We start from the raw sequence: 24,210 nt of genomic DNA on the forward strand, positions 1-24,210 counted from the left end.
GGAATAAACACCTGTTCCTTTCTGATGGTTGGGTACGAGTTCTATTGCCTCTTTTTGTAACAACGCTTGGACTTCTAGTTGTAATAGATCTAAGTGCTGTTTGGACATGTTGTGTGTTCTTGGAGGCACATTTGGGGGTAATTGTAGGAATTCTATGCAATAACCATGTTGGATAATGGCTAGGACCCACGAGTCTGTAGTTATTTCTTCCCAATTTTTGTAAAAATCTGTGAGTCTCCCCCCCACTGGTGTTATGTGTTGGGGATTTGTGACATTGAAGTCACTGTTTAGTTTGTGGGGCCTTTGGGCTTTGGAATTTCCCTCTGGTTTTAGGGAACTGTCCACCTCTATATTGTCCCCGAAAGCCTCCTCTTTGATACTGGCCCTGGTATGTGGGTCTGGCTTGTGAGGTTGAGAGTTCAGTGCTTTGGGCTCGAAACCCCCCTCTAAAGTGTGGCTTTCCAAAGGTGCCTCTGCTTTGTGGGGAGTAGAGCGTGCCCATGGCTTTGGCCGTGTCAGTGTCCTTCTTTAGCTTCTCTATAGCTGTATCCACCTCCGGCCCAAACAACTGTTGTCCATTAAAAGGCATATTAAGCACAGGAGGTGCGGAGCCATGCGTGTCTCCGAATAGTGACCGCTGTATTCACAGTCCTGGCGGCTGTGTCTGCTGCGTCCATTGCCGAGCGTATCTGGTTGTTGGGGATACTTTGGCCCTCCTCCACCACTTGCTGTGCACGCTTTTGAAACTCCTTGGGAAGATGTTCAATAAAATGCTGCATTTCATCCCAATAAGCCCTGTCATATCTTGCCAATAAAGCCTGTGAATTGGCAATGCGCCATTGATTGGCTGCCTGTGCTGCAACCCTTTTCCCCGCTGCATCAAATTTTCGACTTTCTTTGTCGGGTGGTGGTGCATCCCCAGAAGTCTGTGAGTTTGCCCTTTTGCGTGCTGCGCCTACTACCACTGAGTCAGGTGTTAGTTGTTGCGTGATGTACACAGGGTCCGTAGGGGGAGGCTTGTACTTTTTTTCCACCCTAGGTGTAATGGCTCTGCATTTGACGGGGTCTTGAAACACTTGTTTTGCGTGTTTTAACATCCCTGATAACATCGGCAGACTCTGGTACTGGCTGTGTGTTGACGACAAAGTATTAAATAAAAAGTCATCCTCAATAGGTTCAGCATGTAGTGCTACATTGTGAAAAGTAGCTGCTTTGGACACCACTTGCATGTAAGCAGTACTGTCTTCAGGTGGTGACGGTCTTGCCGGGTAGCAGTCTGGGCTATTGTCAGATACTGGTGCATCATATAGATCCCATGCATCTGGGTCATCCTGGGTCATCCCTGTGTGCGTTGGAGATTGCATCATAGGGGGTGTTGCAATTTGGTGATAGTTGCGGTGAGTGCTGTGGCGATGGTTGTGGCGAAAAACGTGGTGGAGTTTTTTCTTTCACCACCTTTGCTTTTGGCTGTTTCTCTGTGTCTTGGAAAGCAAGTTTCCTTTTCATTTTAATAGGGGGAAGAGTTCTTATTTTCCCTGTTTCTTTTTTGAATATGGAGCCTTCTTTGTGTATAGTCTGGCTCCCCCATCTCTAATTCTTGTCCAAATTTATAGCCTTGTAGTTGTGCTGAAAGGCCTTGTTCTTCGGAATAAGAACTTTGTTTCGGCTCCGATGCTGGGTGTTTCGGCACCAAAACGTTTTCCACAGTCTTTTTCGGCTCCAAAGCCACCTTTCAGAGTGCCGATCTCTCGGTGCCGACTTTGCTCGGAGCCGGTATCTCAGTGTCGAGTTTGGTCGGAGCCAGTATCTCGGTGCCGAGTATACTCTGTGCCGGTATCTCGACCGGAGTCAGATGTCTTCGACACGTGTGTGCCCTTTTTCGGTGCCGATGGTTGGTCACCGAGTTTACGGGTTAAGCCATGGCCTGCCGGCGGTGGCGTCCCCTGGGCCTTCATGATTTTGGCGTGAGTTTTGGCCGGGGCAGGTTTACTCACGGTTTTAGCCAGCTGCTCACTTTCAGCCTCGTCCGAATCCGAATCGGCAATGGAGAAAGTCTCCTCTTCTACGACGTCGTGGTGTCCTGACGGTGTCGATGCCATTTGAAGCCTTTGAGCTCTCCGGTCCCGTAGCGTCTTCTTCGACCAAAATGCCCGACAGGCCTCGCAAGTATCCTCTTTGTGTTTGGGGGACAAACACAAATTACAGACCAAATGCTGATCTGTGTAAGGATACTTATTGTGGCATTCGGGGCAGAAGCGGAATGGGGTCCGTTCCATGAGCCTTGAAGACGCACGCGGTCGGGCCGACCAGGCCCCGCCGGGGGATAGAAGCCCCGAAGGGCTACCGGAGATCTTCTTTTATTCGGTGTCGATCTGCTATAACTAACCCGATACCGAACGCAAACAATACCGTCAAATTTTCAGATATTTAACTAACTTTCCGAACCGAAACACAGAGCGAAGAGGAACACGTCCGAACCCGATGGCGGAAAGAAAACAATCTAAGATAGAGTCGACGCCCATGCGCAATGGAGCCCAAAGGGGAGGAGTCCCTCGATCTTGTGACTCGAAAAGACTTCTTCGAAGAAAAACAACTTGTAACACTCCGAGCCCAACACTAGATGGCGGGATATGCACAGCATGTGTATCTGCAGCTACACATGCCATCGAACATATATATATATATATATATATATATATATATATATATATATATATATATATGTAGTCATTCTGTGTAGTTATAGTTAAGACCTAGTTACCATAGGAAATTGATTTGTTGATTTTTTTTGTTTTGCTAATAACAATGGCATTGTTTGACTCATCTTAACAAAACTCTCCCAAAAAAAAAGTTCATCCACCTCAGCATCTTCTTGGCAATTTGTCAAGGACTCACTGTTAACAAACCTTACTACATCCTGTTGCTGTATTGTTCCTTCTGTAGAAAACTCTCTCTGGATCTGACCTCAGCTTTTTCCACTGCTGTTCTTAGGGATCTCCCAGCCTCGCTGCGGAAAAAGCTACAGCAATAGGATGTAGTAAGATTTGTTACAACATTTAACAGTGAGTCCATGCATGTTAAACGCATGTTAGGAAAACATTGGCATCTGATCAAATCAGACCCTGTTATAGGACATATGGTGAGTTTGCATCCCATTATATCTTATAGGAAGAGCAAGTCCTTGAAAGATATCTTGGTGCACGGCTATGAAACACCCAGAAATAAAATAGGTTCCTGGTTGGGGGAGCAACAGGGTTTCTTTAAGTGTTGAAAATGCAAAGCTTGTCGATACAGCACAAACAGAAGAAAAAACATGTTACAAACAGGGAGATCAAAGAAGATACAAAAATTCATAACTTGCACTAGTGATTTTGTGATATATGTTTTGCAATGTGAGCGCTCAAAAACAGGGATCCCAACTACCATGTTGCTGGGCACTGGCATCAGGAACATGCAGGAAGTCATGGCGAGTTTTCATTTTTCGATATTGACAGGGTTCCAGGGAGCCCAAGAGGAGGAGACAGGGTAAAGAGAATGAGAAAATTGGAATCCAAACATATTGTGCTAGTAAACAGCAGGTTCTCTGGTGACCTGAACTCCGATATTGGGCAGTAGTTGGCTGTGAAAAGTTTGGAACACCTAATGTATCTTCTGTTTATGAACAATGTAAATAATTATCAGCTAATGAAATTGAAAAAAAAACAGAAAATTTGATTAGGTTGGCATATCCCATTATGACGATTTGTTTATATTTTTATCTTGAACATGAATGACTTAGGGTGCATTGTGTGTGTGCTGATGTATCATATATATTTACACAAATTGTTAGGGGGGCTCATAAAGTGAGAAATCGGCCGCCGGGTGCAAATTTGATGACATTGAGTAGTTGATTTAGTTACTAAATTGTTGTGTACCCTTAATATAGTGACTGTGTTAGCCATGGTTTTATTGAGGATGGAGATACATGCATTTAGCCACTGGGTGTTGCTTACAGACCCTTTATATTGGTGGCTGTGGAAAATTCATATTGCCAATATTTTTATGTTCATTGTATTTTGTAGAATCTGCATAAGAAAATATGCATATATATACACACACACACACACACACATACATATATGTGTGTGTGTGTGTGTGTATATATATATATATATATATATATATATATATATATATATATATGTATGTAGAGATATATTTATATACGGTAGCCACTCTGTAGTTATAATTAGGATTCCCAGAGATAGGAATTCTTCCGATTTTTGCTTGGTAATAACTTTGCTACAGTTTGATAAATCTTTAGGAAACTTTGCTGACCTACAGCTTTTTTAGATTGTCTGATGATGCAAAATTTTGCAGTGAATAGTTAAAAAGGAGCAAAGAAGAAAGGAGGGGGTCTCAAGGCACATTTTCCTACCAATAACTTTTTCCATAGACTTATTACACAGATGTAGCTACCATTACGAATCTGGCGGTTTGGATAAAGCCATACTGCCACCACGCCGCCAGTCCCTCCAGTCCAGTCAGACTGCTGCAGCCAGCGGCGAGTTCCTCCGGGCCGGTAGCAGGCCTAAGACCACCAGCCGTTTTAGGAGGCAGCAAACTGCCAGGCTTTTCGCGACGGTCGCCGGCCACGAAAACCTTGGTGGTAACGCACCCAGTGACAGGAATCCCCATTCCTGTGGCCAGCACATGCACCCCCCCATCCGTCAACACACTTGCAAACACCCGGCCACACACTTGCAAACACCCCCCAACCCATCCACACACTTGCAAACACCCCCACCCAACCGCACGCATACAAACATCTCCAACCGACCGCACGCATACATACAAACACCCCCACTTGCTCTCATAATGTCATACATGCACCCCCACTCATCAACACACCTTCAGAGACGCACCCCCACTCACCAACACACTCCCTGACATACACCCCCACTCGCTCGCATGCACCCATACAAACACCCCTACTCGCATGCATCCCAATACACACACCTACTCACTCGCACCTCAACACAACCCCTTCCCCTCCCCTCTGCTTCCATTCAGACACACACACCCTCCACGCACACATACATACACACACGCACTCATGCACACCCATTACCCCTACAATATACATACACACACATACCACACACATGCACACATCATCTCCCCTTCCCCCTTTTGGATGGTCCACCTACCTGTCTGGGCGATTCGCTGTGCAGGAACAGCCGTACCGTATTATTTCTCATAATACGGTGGGCGGAGTCCTTCTAGCGTGCGGTGCTGGCGGTGGAACTGCCTCTCACCTGCCGTTGGTCAGGACGACGGTGTCAGATTTCCGCCCTTAAATGGGCAGAAATCCTTGGGTGACTCCAAATACGGCATTCTTCGGACCGCCAACACTTGCGGTCTTTGGGTGCCCGCGACTTTGGTGGTCTTTCCAAAAGACCACTAAATTCATAATGAGGGCCTATGTGTTTGTCCTGAGATTGAAGAGAAAATATTGCTACTTAGGGCCTGATTTAGAGTTTGGTTGAGGAAGTTACTCCATCACAAATGTGACAGATACCCTGTCTGCCGTATTACGATCCTATGATAGCCTATGGAGATCGTAACACGGCAGATGGGATATCCGTCATGTTTGTGACGAGAAACCCATCCGCCAAACTCTACATCAGGCCCTAAGCATTTTTATAATGTACAGGAACAAATAAGGCACTTTAGCAAAGCATCTAGAGTTAGGGAAAATAATTTATAGTCTTTTATATGTTTGAAATAAATATGACAAACTACTCTGCACAACACGCCCCTCCATGCCATTCCACTCTACACCGCTCCACTCTGTGCCAGTACACTCTATTCTAGTCTAGGACACTCTACGCCTCTTCATTCCACTTTATGCCACTGAACTCTACAATGCTCTACTCCAATCTATGATCCTCTACAACAGTCTACCCCACAAAAACCTACGCAGGACCCTCTACCCCACTCTAGCTCACTTTACTCCACTGTACTCTATGACACACTACTCCACTGTACCCTACTCCTCCACTGTATGCCACTCCACTCTACCACAATCTGCTCCACTGTAGTCCACTCCACCCTACTATACGATACTCCACTCTACGATTCTTCACTCTAGTACACTCCACTCTATAACACTAAACTCTATACCATTACACTGAATGCCCATCCACTGTATGACACTCTCTGACACGCCACTCCACTCTATGCCACTCTAGTTTACTGTACGACACCCTATGACACGCCACTCTACTCTAAGACATGCCACTCCAGTCTATGACACTCCAATCCATTGCATGACACTGTACGCCACTCCATGACACACCACTGCACTGTACGACATATACGACATGCCACTACATTTTATGCCACTCCACTCTATGATATACCTCTCTACTCTGCCACACGGTACTCCATTATACGACATGCCACTCCACTGTACACCACTCCACTTTCTGCCACTACTGTCTCCTCTGCACCACTCCTCTCTAAGCCACTCTAGTCTAAGCTACAACACTGTATGACAATCCATTGTACACCACTCCACTTTATACCACTCCACTCTACTCCATGACACACCACTCTATTGTATGACATGCCATGCCAATCTATGACATGCCACTCACTCTACGAAACTCCAAGCCACACCAATCTACAACACACCACTTTACTGTACGACATGCCACTCCTTTTTATGTCTCCCTACTGCACTCTACAACAAGCCACTCCCCTCTAAGCTCCTCCACTCTACTGACAATCTACACCACACCATTCGATGGCACTCCATTCCACTCTATGACACTCTACTACATTCTACCCCACTCCACTCTATGACAAGCCAACCTACTCTATGTCACTCCAGTCTACGCCACACAAACCTATGCCACTCCAATACACACCTCTCCACTGTATGCCATGACACTCTGTTCCACGACACTCTATGTCACAAGACTCTACATCACGAAACTCTAGGGCATGAAACTCCATACGACATGGCACTACGACACTCCATGGCACTCCACTTTATACAACTCGATTTTACAACACTCTCCTCTACTGTACTCTTCGACACTCCACTCAACAACACTTCACTCAATGACTTGATTTTGATCAAAATAAAACATTGAAATTCAATGAAAAAAACAGAGGTTAAGGATTAGATATAGTTAGGAAAATTTGTTGTATTATGACTACATAAAAAAGCAAACTACACAACTGCTATAAATGTTAAAGTTATAGTTATAACTTAGTTATAGTTTATACTATTACTATAATTTGCAGACTTCCGTACACAGTGTTTTGAACTCACTAGGCAGACTACATTAACCTTACATCACTTATACCACTTTAAATCACAGCATTCATAGAAACACTCAGAAAATCTCAAATTACATCATTTATGAGAACACTTTACCCATACACAGAAAAAAGGAAGTAGGGAACACTGGGTAGCTCCCAGCTTTTAGGTGGAGAGCAAACTATGACTTGCCCCCTCAATGCACAGTGTTGTCATACATGATGTCACTTTAGATGTCCTCTGTGGATGGAGTATGTGAGGTCATTTTCAGTGCATGGTGAGGGCTCAAGTTATATCTTGCTCTCCACCTAAAATATACTGCTAGTTTAATGTCCTAATATTGATCCAAAAGACTTCCAGTTTTTCTGTTCCATTTAGGCCATTTATCCTCATCATGGAGCCAAGAGCTCTTTTTTATATTATATCTTGATGCCAAATTGATGGAAATAAGATTTGACCACATTCTTTCCAGCCCAAGAGCATAGTGCCAGGTCTTAATATGGCATAATCAATTGAAATTTTGATCCCAATCTAACCATATAATATCCTTTACTATGTTTCTAAAGTATTTAAGCTCTGGTGTTGTCCACAGCTTATCCCAATACAATAACGGTCTATGGGCAGACAGATTATCTATTATTTTTAGAGAAACATTAAAATGGTGTGGGAGGACTGGGTTAATCTGCTGTAGATTGGGTAGGACTCTAAGAAAATGGTTTTCTCTAGGATTAAGCTCTTTGGTGTTTCCCATGCCCCAGAATTCTGCCCGTAATGTGCTGCCACTCGTGCTGTTGTCTGCAGACCTCTAGTGCTGGGGATATTGATCTAGAAGTTGCAGATCTATGCAATTTAACTACAAATGAAGCTCTAAGAAGAATTTATATCTATATATTCATTCTCAATAAATATTACCTACTTCCCTTATAGCCCTGCCAATTGAACCAGATGCCAGATTTGTCTAGAAAAGATCTTTGGGTCCCTTTGGCTTTGGGGAATGACATTAAACAGGCACCTTCGGGGCATGTGGAAGACTGAGTACAGAGCAGGTTCATCAGCTGACTCACAAAGAAAAAACAAACCTGTCACATAGTTGCGCACATGATATGCTAAACAGGGGAGCCATGTTTTTTATCTCACATGGGTGACCAAGGTGGAAATCCAGAGTCAATGACAGTGCTGTCTTCTTCAAAGCTGCTTCCTCCTATTTGTCCTGAAATATCTCACTCTTACAGAGTGATAAGCCAAAGGTCTGAGCAGTGTCAACTGGTAAAACTGTGAACGTGGATTTCTGACAGAGGTCAAGTCATCATTGCTAGGTGAGTGCCCACAACACAGGAATAGAAGAGAAATCACCACCACAGGGAATCCTGAATTTGCAAAAACAGGGATGTGGAATTCCTACAGCACGACACCCGGGACATATTGTTTGGGGTCCAGGACAACACGTTTTCATGTTTATTTTGTCCTTGGGACAAGTAAGCCCATCCCCCTGCAGCACAAACCCTTTGGCTGCCAGTTTGCAGGGAAGGGAACTGTCTGCAGTTGAAGTAATATTTGTTTCCATGTGATAATGTTGTTTGAACTTGTATTTATAGTTCATGAATGCAAAGCCTTTATTATTAGGGTTAGCGCTCTAAATAATGTTGCAAGGTCACACTGCACTACTGACAGTGGTTAAAGTAAAAAAAAGTGTACACCCATTTGAAATGCTTAACAATAGGAGGCTACATGTAATGCTCCCAGAATGCGCTCTGATTAGATTCAAATGTTTGCAGAAGTTTGAAAGCTAGATTGAAGATTCTTTGGTTTCAAAATTAAATGTTCAGAAACAATGCAAGTAGGAAAAAAAGGTTTGCTAAATCACTGTGAAATTTTAGGTACTATTTTTTTGAAGCAGCTTTTAGTAAAATGTGTTGATGGCACACTAGTATTTCCCAAAAATATTCTTTGTGGAAAATCAGTGTAACCATTTTCAACAACATTGTGGAGAACATGAAAATGAACAAGCACTGGCAAAGCCAAATGATCAGACCTTGGTTGTCAGTCTTTTGGTTTTGTCAATGTGTGTCTTGTTTTGACATGGCTTTTGTAACACTTTTTTGTTATGGGAGCTGCCAGGCTCTCACCACTGTAACAAACATTGGCAAAAAGCATAAAAGGGTTTTTGGGTTTGGGCACACCTTGCCACAGTGGTTCCTGGCACTGAATAAAACTACTTTGTGTGCAAATATGCTCCTTGTGGAAAGGCAGAATGCTATCCCTCACAGTAAAGTCTGCCGATAGATGAATAGAGGGAGAAATAGAATTTTAATAAAAACAAAATGTCTTTGTTAAGGCCAGACCTAATTGGGGGCCCAGTTCTTAAAGAAAGTCACAAAAGTGCACCCATGGAATATGTCTTTGCATGAGTGGCTTTCATGAATTCAAAAGGAGTTATAAAAGTAGACCAGGAAATTATACTACTAGAAACATTTCCAACCTTTCTCAGTATGGGAAAAAATTGGAAAAGAGCTGGTGAAAATCCTTAAAACATGCATAGGTTTGCACAGACTCAAAGGCATTCGAGCCCTGGAACTATTGCTTACTGCGGAAAGGTGGCAAAATGAGGAAATTGCTTTAGTAGGGCTTGAAATTTCTACTATTAAAGTCCTACTATAGTATTAGCCCTGGCATAATCAGAGAGGCTGTTATCAGAGCTCTTACATAATGAGATTGCTGCCATGATTTGTCGCTGCGCTATATGACACCAAAGGGACAAGTAAACATTTTTACAGGACAAGTAGATTTAGGAAGCAACTTTTCCCATGAACAAGTAGATATTTTATTAAATTCCACATCCCTAGAAAACAAGAGTAAAGGAAGCCTTCCCTATGTGACAGGTAAGTTTAGACCTAGGGAGGAGGTTTCTTGTCCACCACAAATATGTCAGCTCCCTGGTGACCTTGCCATCCCTGAACTCCTAAATAGGTAATAAAATGTAACACACCCACTGTAGGAATTGGGAGGGGGCAGGTGGAACAGAAAAAGGGAGTGAGAGAGAAACACAGGTCTGGAGTTTGTCCCTGGAATGGATTTATTAAAGGTGAGAGCATTACAGGGGAGCCTCATTGGCAGAGGAATGGTCAGACATCGACTTTGCTGTAAGGAGAGCATGAGGCTAGAAGTAAATGCTCTGCACAGATAGTGTAGTGCAGGAGAGACTCAGGTATACTTGTTTCAACAATGAAGTTGCAGTAAAGAGCACATGAGACACCAGGATACCAACAGTGAACAAGAGGATGCCACCACAGACAGACTAAACTGGAACAGAGGAGATCAGAATAAGAGATGAAACCCAAAAAGTGTGAAGCACAACAAACATGCTAATGGTGGGAAGTTGCAGGAATTATGAATGAAAGGGAACCAGAAATAGACAAAATAACAAAAATAAGGGATGCACAAACAGGTGCAAACTGATACTTAAACAAGAGCCACTACAACTAACGAGGCATTGTTATGCTTCAACTCTATGTCCAATTGACCTTACATACAGGCTCTAGCTCTTATCACCTAGATGTGCAATAACAACCAGGTAGTTATTACACAAGCACACCAAGTCTGTTGAGAGATATAGTATTACTGTCCTTTCAGTTTTCTTTGTCCTGTTTGCCGAAGTTTCCAGCGCAGACTAGTTCTATTCCCCATCCCATGTTTCTGACGCACAGGCTTGCAGTGTGACCACTATCTTTTTAACCATACACATGGTGTCCCAAATAGACATGACAACTAATGTTGGTGGCCGTGAGACACATGCACAACATCCAACATTTCAACACATGAAGACAGTCAAGGGGCTCCAGTTCTGTGGAAGAAGATGGTCCCCGGCCATAGTCAGATTCCCCAGAGGGCAAAGTTAAAAAGGGCTGTGCCCCTGAGCTAAAATCACACTGCCAGCAGCTTTCTTCTGGTCAATGGCAGTCACTGCCCTCATAGTTTGGGGGGTACAGTGGCCATTCGCCTGTCAGAAGAGCTACAAAGGGCAGGCTTGAAGAAGGGAAGGATGGTACTGCTTTCTTCAGCCGTGTGTGTCAACGATATTGATCCCAACAACTAGACAATCAAAAATATCAGTACATAACCACTGTGATATACATTTTACACATGAGCAGGTAGCTGCAATTGTCATCTTAACTATATTTATATATGCTTGTCAGTAGAAAAGAATACGAAATTATTATGGACCCAAACATACAAAGTCCAAGAAAAATAATCAAAGCTTTACTACAAATCTCCAATCAGAAATGTGTATAAAAGCATATGTACTTACTAACAACAGCAACCAGTCTCCAGAGGCTGCTTCATACTCCTTGAATGTGGTCAAGATGGCTAAAATCAAACACCCAAGGACGATCAAAAACCTAAACATAAAAAGAAGACTGTATGGGCATTCTGCCATTCATGATTATATAACAAACAAGTAAGTGCATTTACAAATGTGCCTTTGTATTTATTTAAGACAAACCACATTTTGTCAACAAAATGGTGAGCACAGTAGTCCAATAGTGCATAAGGACATTATCAGATGCAGCGGCGGCTGTTTCAAATCTCAAGGGGCGGGAGGCAGAGGGAGAGAGGAACAGGAGGGGGACTTAAAAATAATAATAATAAAAAAAAAGTTACCTACTGCCGACGCCGCCTCCTTCCACCTTAATCCTCTTCTGGTGTTCCAGCATTCACTAGAACAACAGCACAGGCTCACCAGCAATCATGGGGCTGCTTTCATGCTAGACCTAGAATGAAAGCAGCATCAGGATTGGTCTGAGTGGCTCGAACTGCCTCTCAGACACAACCCTGGGGTCTGCGCAGTTTCTCCAGCCCGGCTGCTAAACACAGCAGGGCTGGAGAAACCTAAGTGTGCATTTGCGTTTGGCCAGCCTGAGACGGCCAGCAAAACACACATGCGTACTCAGTGCACTCCATTCCTCATCCCCCCTCCCACCTCTTGCAGCCCTGCCACGCCCCTCCCTGCACTGCTGGCTTTGCCAGCAGCTGAAAGGTAAAACAATAAACAAATATCGTTTTACCTTTCAGCTCCTGGCTTAGCCAGGGAGGTAACGCTCCTTCGCCATTGCGAAGGAGCCGCCCCTGATCAGATGGGAAATTATGGAACACTGTTTGATTGACCACGATGCACACAATAAGTTAGAGGGAAGGGACCGGACATAACTGTGTATGAAAGTTAGGATACATGTTATACATTAAATAGCTGGGAGTAGGAGGACGCTATTAAATTATGCGTGCTAATGAATTAAAAAATCCGCAGAGGAGTAAGTGAGTTTTGACTGCAATTTTGAATGCAAGTAGAGTATGTATAGCTCTGACAACAAAAAGGAGAATTTTCCAGTGAAGCAAGATCAGGTGACAAAATGGCTGATAAAGAGATTGTTCATAATGGGCTTTGGAGCATAAGGAGGTGTAGGTTGGCTGGCCAAAGACAGCCCAGAGGCATTGGTGCTGCTGCAACTTTTATCAGAGTGGGGGCTGCAATCTTAATTAAATCGCTGTGTTCATAAGGATTGTGGAAAATCCAAAAGAACAAGTACAGCAAATGAGCCACACCCATTCAGCAGGAGAGAGGTCAGGATGTGTTATGTAGCAGGCGGTACATTTTGGAGCACACTGTTGCAAATATATTACTAAAGAATGGTGTGGTAGCACACTGACATTTACATCAGCACATTTTACATTGAAATTGATACTAAAACTGCGCAGACATGCAGTTTTATTAATAACTTTATACAGCATGCAAACAGTAATGTATGGAAATTGTGTTTCTGCAAATATTTATAATTTGACCATCACACAAATGAAATGTTTGTCCAGTATTTTTTACATTTCTTTACATTTTATTGTGTAATATCGACATCCTACAGTCTTTTTTCAAAAACCATGTACCACTACAATATAGTCACATAGTTCTCATTTCAAAATCCTCTCACATTGCAGTTGGAAAAAGGAAAGGGAACGCAAATCTCCACATTTAAAAGCATAGGCAGCAATGTGTAAGAAGACATTGTCTGACATTTGACCTTTGTTTTTGAACACACAGAAAATGTGACACCTTGAAAACAAAGTTTGAAGGTATCTTGATCACTCATTCTCCTTCTGAACTCCAACATGTATACTTTAGGGGTGCTACAACACCTCCTGTACCCCTACTTCTAGTGTCTAGGCAGGTGAGTGAGTGAGATGGAAAGTTTTGGACAGCTTTGCTGCAGGCAAAAACCCAGCTGTCTTCGAATGAAAGTGAACTGTTATGGATATGAAGTGAAAAGAAGAAGGACTGAAAACGTAAAGTCCTTGCCACAGGAAGAGGAGGCATTGATTAGAGCATCGCAACACAGAAAGATGATGGATGGAGTGCTGAAACATTCAACCCCAGTCACATATCTGAGTTAAATCTATTATTCTTTTGCTCACCATGCCTCCCCAGTTTGGACCCAGTCATATGCAAATCAGTCTTGACCCCGCTTCCCATGGGAACAGTTTAGACCGAACTGCCAGGCCAGATGGTCCCTAGACCGGAAACAACCATCCTGGCTCCAGCTTCAAGGTATCACCACTCATTAACCAGGCTAGCTTGAATCAAGTGGCACAAAGAGCAGGGGACCCACGTCTAGGAATACCCTAGCCACGTAGGGCAAACCCAGGGAAATTAGACACATGAGACTGCTGGCGCTGAGTGGGGCACACACTAGGAGCTGCACCAGGCAGGGGAGGCCCTGGGCCCAACTTCAGCCCTCTAGACCAGATCTGAAGGGAAGTCACAATCACCCTACAATTATAGATGACGGAAGCATCTGGCCCCAGGGGAAAGTAAAGAGCAGCCAACAAGACGGGTGGCCAGGTGCAGAAATGTCCACAAAAGAGTGAAGTGGGGCAAGAGAAGCCACAAGCAGATGCCCTAAATAAGATTACGCTCCAGATGGCAGCCCTGATTTACCAGATACCAAGGACGGCAGTGACACGTGCTCGCCCCAGGGGATTCCTGAATTAAATACAACCTACAGTAGACAGGGGGAATTCCCCCCATTCCTCTCCCCCGAAGTCTGCCTGAGGCAGCACATAGGGTGCATTGGTGGTCACACACACCCCTTTGGCAGGACCATGCAGAAGTGTTTGTTCCAGTGAGGAGATTGAGGAGCAGTCAGATTTACTTTTTAGGAGCAAAGGCTATGGCAAAGACACTGGAGGACCCACACAGACAGGATAGAAGCTGACACGCCCCAATGTGAGGCCCAGGGTCGGTGGTGAACAAAACCACAAGCCAGCTGCTGCACCTGCACACGTCTGGGACTACAGTGGTGGGGAAGAGAAATATGTGTCAGTAACGTGCCCAGCAGAATCGCTGGGCTTAGGAGAACTCCAGATGGTGGAGACCGAGACCGTAGAGGAGGTAAGGAGAGAAGTGGTGGGGGATGCACGTGCCCGAAAAGTCATGGCGCAGGAGACAGTGAAAGTGTGGGACACTGGTGCAGTGACCATTTTCCCCATCATGATGGGTCTCCTCCACCCACCAGTGAAGGGCAATGCATTTTATCACTGACTGACTGCTGGTTCCTGTTGGTGGCAGCCCCCTCCTTCTTCCCTTTCATGGCATGTGTTGGTGATGCATGATTCTCTCAGGGTGCTCTGTGGAGGGTCTGATTGTCCCGCTGATATAACCCACTGACATATGTCTTATAAATGCTGATGGCGGATTTCTTAGTGGGTCAGGAGTAACTGACCTGAGGGTACACTGAGGAGAGTAAAGCAGCATCTAATGGTGAATACCCAAGGTTCTGGCCGAGAACTGTCTGATGCAAGGAACTAGCAGGTGGTGCTTGTGCCTGGGGTCCCGCAAGAGAGAGCTCTACTGGTGCTGTAACAGGACAGGGAAAATATTAGCCCAGTCTTGCATGCTACTATGCTCATGTGTGACGGGCCTGTCGGAGGCGGCCCACATTACAGCTTCTGGGTGATGTCTCAAGAGGACAATGGAATGCACACTGTGCCAGTGTCTGAGGAAGCGAGAATTCTACTTGTGGCTCAAACATCTGAGAAGCCTAGACATGTGTTATGCCATGCTGTTCCCAGTGAAATTGAGGATCATCGATAAAGATAGCTTGCACTTTTTAACCTCTGTAGCATTAGTTCAGGACTGGCTGGAACAGAAGGGGTACCAACTAATGACTGAAAGGTATGACACCGCACTGCCCCAACCTTGGCAGGAACAGCAGAGGTGACGGAAAAGGAGGAACACATCATCAGCCACACCGATGAAAATGCAGGCCAAGTCTGAGAGACAGAAAGTAGTGGCAGACCTCCAGCAGGTGCCATGGCCGGAGTCAGAGAATAGACGGGTGGCACTAGCTGAGGGGGGGACTGGCTCTGTGGATGATCGGGGGGTCAATGGAGGGCAACCTGGAAGATGGGGGGCCACCCTGGGTCACTCCAATGACATCTGACAGGATAATCTGAAATGTACATTTTCTAACATGGATGGGACACTCCAGTGTCTACAATGGCCTGTCTCGTGACTATCTGAGGCTAAGAATACTGCAATGGGCCATGCACTGCCTGACATAGGGAAGCTATATTTGGAGACTCTTGATGTTTGTCTTTTATTTAGACAAGTTTTATTGGCATCAAACATACCGTGAGTTGGGGTGAAGGCCTGTTCAGGGACCGCAACACGGTAAAGTAGTAAAAGAGGTTAGCTGGGGCATTGTTAATTGTTCACGGTTTTTGAGTGTTATGGGCACCTCACCCTTTTGGGAGGGTTATTTACACCATGACGGATCACTGGGGTGTGGGAGGGGACTCAACTACATGTGGAATGACTCCTCATATGCTTAAATTGCTGAGTTGGGATGTGAATGGTGAAGGAAACAAGATAAAAAGGGTGCTGGTGACGAAATCGTTGGTGAAATATGATGGTCTTCTTTCAGGAAACACATAACAGGTGGACACTCCTGGCTTGGGGAACATATACAATCTTGGTCATAACAGGCTACTCATCTAGTGCAAGGGGAATAGCAATTTTAATTAGGACATCCATGTCATTTCACGTGAAACAGAAATGGATGGATGAGTTGTGGTGCTGCATAGCTGTACTGCGTGAATAGGAAGGGGAACAGCTGGCTTTGGTTAATATGTATGTCCCACTGGGACATCAAGTGGTAAGACTGTCATATTTTAGCAAACCGCTCACTGGGCTGCCAGAGGCTCTCACAATGGTTGGGGTGATTTTAATATGATGCTAGGTGACCAGATGGACAGAACCCAATTTAGACAAGCATACCAGATAGGCTGAAGGAAACGAGATCACTTCCTCCAGCACAAAGGTATGGGGGATATCTGGCGGGAACTTCATGGTGCTACTCCTTTAATATCATTGGATGTGAATAACGCATTCATCTCTGTGCTATGGTCCTTCCTTTTTGCCATCTTGAAGAAAATTGGTATAGGGCCCAAATTCAGATAGTGGGCTGGTCTCCTCTATGAGGCACGGAGGGCTTGAGTTAAAGTAAATGGTATTCTTTCTCAGAAATTCCCTGTGCGCTGGGTGACTAGACAAGGCTTTCTTTTGTCATCTGTGTTATTCGCCCTGGTGATAGAGGCCTTGACTGAGTGAATCTGGGTAGACACATAAGTTTGGGGCTGGTGGTATTCAGGATATATGGAAGATACTCAGTGTTAGATATCATCTGGGAGAAATCATTTCTGTTCCCCCTGGGTTCCTGGAAAGCTCAAGAAGCTCTCCCCATGCCTCTTACAGTGGTACAGGACCGTTTCCAATACCTGGACCTTTGGATTTCCAGGGTCGGATCCACCCACTATAAGAACATGTTAGCGTCGCTTTTACAGAGACTTCAAGCTGATACCATGCACTGGAGGGCACTCCTGCTCTCCTTATTGGTTAGAGTGATACTGTTTAAAATGATTACTTTGCCTAAACTAACTTATGTCCTACAAAACACCCTTATCCGATATTAGAGGCCTTCTTTCATACGATTAGTTGTTGTGTGAGCAAACTTGTGGCTGGACAGAACACCAAGAGAGGCCCTCTGCACCCTTCATACGTACGATGGTGGATAGCATTACCAGACATTTCCAAATATTACAAATCCACTCAGGTTAGCATGGTAAATGAGTGGGCATTTGCAGCACTGGAAGACCCGGCCTATCCACATGACTGAGATGCTCTAGGAGTGAAAGGATATCTTCATGTTCTTTACAGTGCCAAACTCGATCCCCTACACTCCAGACGTGACTAAGATGCTGTGTGGGATTCAACACCTTTTTTAAAGAAATGGGTTGGGGTAAGAGGCTGACCCCCCCCAAAACTCCAATATGGCTGGGCACTACACATATGTGTAGGTATCAACCCTGCAGAGTCAAAGGTGGGACCTAATTGGCCTCTCCATACTCAGAGATGTATGGGATGTGAATGGTATGGAGCTGTGTTCATATTTTAGAGAAGAATATGAGATGGCTCCCTCCCAATTTCTTAAATACTACCAATTGAGACACGCCATGAGGGAACAGATTGCACCAGATGACGACATGATGGAGGAGTCGCCACTAGAGAGACAACTCCAAGATAAATATATGACTATTAAAGCTATCTTATTAACTTATAAGACCTTCATGAATTACAAGCAAGGGGAACTAACAAATTTAGGCAGGCAGATGTAGGCAGTCTGGAGGATTATGAGTGTCAGGAAGCAATGTAGTACCAGAAGAAAGTGGCCATACAGACGAGATTCTGCTCACTTCAATGTAAAATCTTTCACTATATTTACTACAATAGGGCACTCCTACACAAGATCTGTAGGGCAATGAATGACAAATGCCTGACGTAAAATAGCATCCTACCTGCATACATTATGGAAGTGCCACAGGATATGCTTATTGTGGGAAGGCAAAAAAGTTTGGTTGGAGGTGGCGATCAGGGAACCACTCACATTCCAAGCTCAGTTGATAATTTTGGTGATGTGGGAGCTTCCAATCTCTACTCCTATCAGAAGACCCTGGGGAACTTGGGATTTCTCCTAGCAAAGCGAGAGATTGCACGGCGATGAGGGAGTGTGCCAAGCCAAAGATTACAAGATTGGGTGCGGGAGATGGATGTGTGCTTCAAATGGGCAAAATTGGTCTACGAGGGTGTATTCAGCTTAGCCTGAGGTTCACTGCCACGTTAAAAGCTGCAAGTGATTTTCCACATTGTACAATGTGTGTTCTGTCTTGTTTTCGGACTTTTTCCCACCAAGGGCATCGGCTGATAAGAATGTACTCAGGTGGCAGGGAATGGCCTTGTTTTGGATTATCACCTTGGGATTGTGGCCACATCCTGACGTGTTATTTTCAAAGCTAGCCGAAAGCAATCAACATTTTTTGAATAACTAAACTTCTGCAGGGAGAGGAAAGTCTGGAATTTTCCTCTCTTGTTTGTTTAAAGTATAAGCGGCCAAGACCAGATGGACCGGGGACAGAGCAGATCACAGGCACATCCAGGATGCTGGAGTGTGTCATCCTTCCCGTGTGGATAATTGATCTCTCCCTCCTCGATCGATTCTGGGATCTGGCGGTTTGATGCTGATAGGAGAGAGATGAAGGTGTTTTGCCCTTGCCTCATGGTGATGCATACTTTTTAATTCATTATTTGCTTTGCATTATAATATAGATACATATACTTGCTGTGTATATTGCAGTGGAGAATCATTTGTACATTATTGCTTTGACCATTTTTAAACGTGTGCTTTCAACATGCTAATCTCCTTTTAGGAACCTTGTGTAGTGAATTAATAAACGTCTTCTTTGGACTAAGAAGCGCATTCCAGAGATTTTGTCAGTGCATGAGTGTTTCAGCTCGGTCATTAGTGAAAAGAAAAACAGAGGGGCAGATCTGTGTGACAAATTTTGAGAAGTTGTGGGGGGTGGACTGTTGGGGAGTAAAAGGGAGTAACCGCATGATGGAGAGAGCACTCCAAAAGGAAAAAAAGAACTTTTGCCCACTGGTTATAGAAATAAAAATGGGGTTGGAATTCCTGACAAAGCAACGGACTTGCACACACCTGGTGTCCAATGGTGAGAGACATTATCCTGGATACTTGATATACTGTGTTTGTCCTGTCACGTAAGGAGATTTCAGGTGAGGATAGGAGTCACAGCATCTTCTTGTTTTAAGTGTTGTTTTATGACTATATATTTTAAAAAATTTAAAATATACTTGCAAAAAAAGACCCCATAATACAAAACATGTTTGTGTGAATTTTCATAACCATATGAGATAAAATCTTATGGACCCTACATAAAGGACATTCTCTCAGTCCCTTCTACTGTGGAGCACAGATTTGGAGTTATTTTAAACAGGACTCTGGCCCTAGAAAAAACAAATAAGTATAGCTCATACCACTCACCCTCACCTCCTAAAAAAGCTTCTCTCTTTCATTGACCCCACTTTGCACATTCCATCTTTGAATCACAGTTGTACAATGCAAACAATATATCTTAGATATAATGGTGGTCTGTCATTACGGGTGCCAGGCTTCTGCCCACCTCCATTTTCCAAAGCATCATGAGTGTCTGTCAGGCTGAGCAAAGTTCAGCCAGACAGAAAATCACCATGTCAGGGTCATGCAGTCTGGTGCCTTCGGTGCACTAATGAGCAGATACTTCACAGCTTGAGCCAAGGTTTGCTGGGCTGAAGATTTCACAGCCCTTATGGCATTGGTCTCATCAGCCTGGCAGAGTCCTGCAATGTCCTAGAACTAGAGGGAGCATCACCAATAGACTCAGCTCTGGGCATTTTAGGTTTAACTCAATGACACCTCTTCACAGAGTAGGGTGGGGCCAGCAAGTCTCACTGAAGCTAGTAAAGGTATTTTTCTCATTGGCTGACCCACAAAAAGGTTATTCAGTGATAGGGGGCTGAGGGATTTTGTCTTTTTCCTTCCCCTCCTCAAAGACTCCAGTGCCTTCCTTTGCCTTGCCTTCCTGCATCCTGCTGGTCCTGTGCTATCATCTTCGCAACAGGGTATGTGCTTTTTGGATTGTGAAAGCGTGAATGTATGTATAAATGTATATTTGCGTGTGGATAAATGTGTGAATGTCTTTGGGTGTTTGTGCTTATGAATGGTGGATGATAGTATGTGCCCTTCTGTATGGACTGATGTGAAAGAGTGTGCTTGTGGATGTGAGTATCTCTGCATTTGTGAGTGGATGGGTGGAAATTACGGAGTTCATGCATGCCCACCTGTGCCTGTCCCAGTATTTGCAGATATTATGAGCCGCCATTGCCGGGATCCCCAGACAAAATCTTGCATAGACTGCAACTTCTCTAGTATGGAGCTGACCGAGTTCTCACAAAACGAGTAAAAGAGTCCCCATCTCAACAGCACTGTGAGCATGAAGGGCAGTGATCCATTTTTTTAGTATGGGATTATCCTCTGTCTTCACAAAAAAAACATTTTTAGGAACAAATGACAATAACTCCAGTAGCATTCAATCACAGGTACACTTCAAAACCTCAACAATCTTTCATAATGCCTTATATCTCCGATTTCGCACCTTTCTGGTGAACAAATTTGCACTCTAGCGACCCATGAACTCCCATAGACTTGCAAATCAATTTTTGCTTTTCCCCACAGGACCTAAGGAGGCCGCGCTTTCTCCACAACTGTGGCCAAATTTGAAAGTAAACATAACTGGGTAGCAGACAACAGCGCATGCACTCTCTCAGGTGAGATGGTGTATGGAGGGAGAAGGCGGCAGATTGGCAAAGAGGTGAAGGTGGCTGCCAAACATATGGAAGGGAATAAAACAACTGATAGTGCCCCCATAATATGCAGGGGTGCAGAGATGAAGGCCAGAGTGTGTGTAAGGAGAGGGCAGGGATTTATCCTGCCTGAAGGGAAACAAGCTTTACCAAGCAGCCTTTGGCACACAGGACCTTTACGATACGGTCTTTAACACTCAGGTAAGTACCACATGAGTAAGTAATTGTACCTTTACCAAGCAGTACTTTATCACACAGGTAAGTATTTTTAATAACATATTTTATATTAGTGGTTCTTAACCTTTTGACTTTGAGAACCCCCTACTCGATCATTACTAGAAACTCAGTGAACCCCATTAAATCATTATTGGAATCCAAGGACCCCCATTGCATCATTACTGAAAGCTGAGGGCCATGATCTAAGCATTTTCAACAATTTGAATGGCACAGAAAAACAGAAACAATCCTTCATCAAACTAATACACAAATGATGAAGTACTTTATTTAATTCACAAGCAATATGAAAAACTACCCTAATTTTCATAGGAAGGTTGGAGCTCTTCACTCATAGTACATACCATATTCTTTTTGATGCACTTGTACTGCCTCCACAAATCATCTGAGATTACAAACCTAATTTTTAGCCTCCAGTTTTACATTCCTTTACGTTTACAGAACATTCTAAAGGTTTCTATCGCAAATTTTGCTTCTTTAGCTATATACACTTAATTAATTTGTTATTATCATTTAATTGTCTGAGCAGTTGTGGACCCCTTGAGTAGGCTATGCAGACCCCTGGAGTTCTCAAACCACAGATTAAGAACCACAGCTTTACATGTAATTGTAAAAAGTGATTTAAGGGTTTAGGGATGGGGAGGGGTAAAGGGAGGTAAGTGTGGTTTATGGTTCATAGGTGGGTAGAGGTGAAGGGAGTTAAGGGTGATTTTAAGGTTCACAGGCGCGTAAAGGGTGTTAAGGGTTATTTAAGTGTTCAAGGTAAGTAGAGGTAAAGCAAGGTAAGGGGAATTTTAGGGTTTGCGGGTGGGTAGAGGTAAAGATAGAAAGGGGTGATTTTAGGGTTTGAGGATGGGTAGAGGTAAATAGAGTTAAGGGTGAATTTGGGGTTCTGGGTAGGTAGATGTAAAGTGGGTAAGGGTCAATTTGGGGTTTAGAGGTATGGGGAGCTAAGGGTGATTTATGGGTTCAAAGGTAGGTTGGGTAAAGGGAGTTAAGGGGATTTTGGGGTTTGGGGTGAGTAGAGGTAAAGGGAGGTAAGCGTGATGCTACAAAATTCTATCCAATCCTTAAGCTGTTTTGAAAGTTAAAGGAAAACAATAATAATCAAGTTGTCTTGCAAGAAAATCTAAAAACAAGAGCACCACAATCTGAGTGGGAGCAGCGTGCAAGAACACTGATAAAGAAATCAATCAATATTTGGTCCATGCTTCAGGGAAGGAAGAAACACAAAGAGAAACTGAAAGGTGACACACGTGCTCACCAATGAAAAGCAAGAAATTAAGAATTACAATAAATTCTAGCAATGGTTAGCAATGGGTGGGCCCAAAGCCCTTCTTAGGTTTGTTTAAGTAATACAAGATGCAAAATCTAAAAATGAACCTAATCAGATAATGCTATGGTTCATCTGCACTAAAGAGCACCACCATCCTAGGGCAGCGGACCACCGAGAGCTCCATCACAAGTGGCTCCTCGGTGAAAGTGCTGCAGTGACACTGCACTGGTGGTACTTCTGTTAACCACCAATATTCCCTTACCTTTGCCCAGGCTTTACATGTTCTGTGTGTGGAATGTGTAATAACACTCATAACGCCGTATTACAGCGCCTTTTTCCACATGTTTCTAGACTACCGGTTCATCTAGAGAACACATTCAAACTGCTTTCAGCAGGTGGATATATTTAGAGAAATACATCTAATCCTGCATTCCTTGTAATTCCAAGTCTGAGCCTTTTACTTTTGCATAATTCAGACTTTAAAGGACGCCTGCACATAACATCAGTGCGGATTACCCTTAAGGGCCTAGGAGTGGCGCCCGGGATATGTCTTGAGCTCCCACCCAAGACCTAGATTTGGCGCACTGGGAGGTTAACAGAAGCCTCCCAGCGACTGTGCTGCATGGCAACATGCACTTGGTAGAATGTGTTTTTAAAATAAAAACTCCCGCTGTGCGTGTAGGTGCTGAGCCCGTCCTTGCTCTGTTTTTTGACAGGGAGAGCTGAATCTTTAAACGCGATTGGGTTACAGAGTAAACACCTTACTCTATAAATGGCTCGCTGGAGTGCACATGTGAGGGCATAACTTGGAAACATCCTTTCACACAGGCACAATCCATTGTCCACCCAAACCGTACTCCGCATGCCTTGCAGAAGCGCACAATATGCTAGGAGTATCAACGGGCGGGCATCTAAAAGCCCTTGTCACCAATTACAGCCCTGTAGAACAGTACGGGTGGGATGACAAGACCCCCCCCCAGCTCCCTGTAGGCGTTAAACTTCCGCCCCTGTCCAAGGCTGAGATGGTATCCGAGGCAGACCTCTGCAGCGCTATCTGTTCTATCTTCTTGGTGGAAGAAGAGATTAAGGAGCCGAAAATGCATGATTGTATTGTCAGGGGAAGTGAGCAGAATTTTAGGAAAGTAAGAGAATTGTGTCTAATCTTGCCATATGAAAACAGCCAAGCATGTTTAATGTCAGTTTAAAAAAAAGCCAGGCGGAAATAACAAACTCTTTTTTTGTGCCATAGTTAACATAGACCTGATTTTAGAAGTTGAGTCTCTAATGACTCTGATGAATCTTCCATCTTTTAACATGGAGAATCTTTTCTATCTTGGAAATATGCACTAAGGACTTCTATGGAAGACCAAATCGCTCATTCTGGGTTTAGGGTAAGCAATATGTCTTGGCCCCTAGCCATTGTGCTATTGCAGTACCTATTGCCAGTTAGCTTTTTCCTATGAGAACTGTACAGGAAAATGCAAGATTTCACCTCTTTTTTTAAAAGAAAAAAAATCTGACCAACGCACAACTCTAGACGCTGTTGAAGAAATTCAGGCCAGGTATTGCGCCTCACCCCTTTCAAAG

General features: G+C 44.0%; 1 protein-coding gene across 2 annotated transcripts in view; it reads right to left on the bottom strand.

The window, feature by feature from the left end:
• Positions 1-24,210, bottom strand: part of KCNQ3 (potassium voltage-gated channel subfamily Q member 3) — a 660,337-nt gene that overhangs the window by 273,145 nt on the left and 362,982 nt on the right. For both annotated transcript variants that reach the window (XM_069220769.1, XM_069220768.1), the window contains exon 2: positions 11,619-11,709. In XM_069220769.1, coding sequence (XP_069076870.1) covers positions 11,619-11,709 — 91 coding nt within the window. The remainder of the gene's footprint in view (positions 1-11,618; positions 11,710-24,210) is intronic.

Source organism: Pleurodeles waltl, chromosome 2_2 (genome assembly GCF_031143425.1).
Source record: "Pleurodeles waltl isolate 20211129_DDA chromosome 2_2, aPleWal1.hap1.20221129, whole genome shotgun sequence".
Classification (NCBI taxonomy): domain Eukaryota; kingdom Metazoa; phylum Chordata; class Amphibia; order Caudata; family Salamandridae; genus Pleurodeles; species Pleurodeles waltl.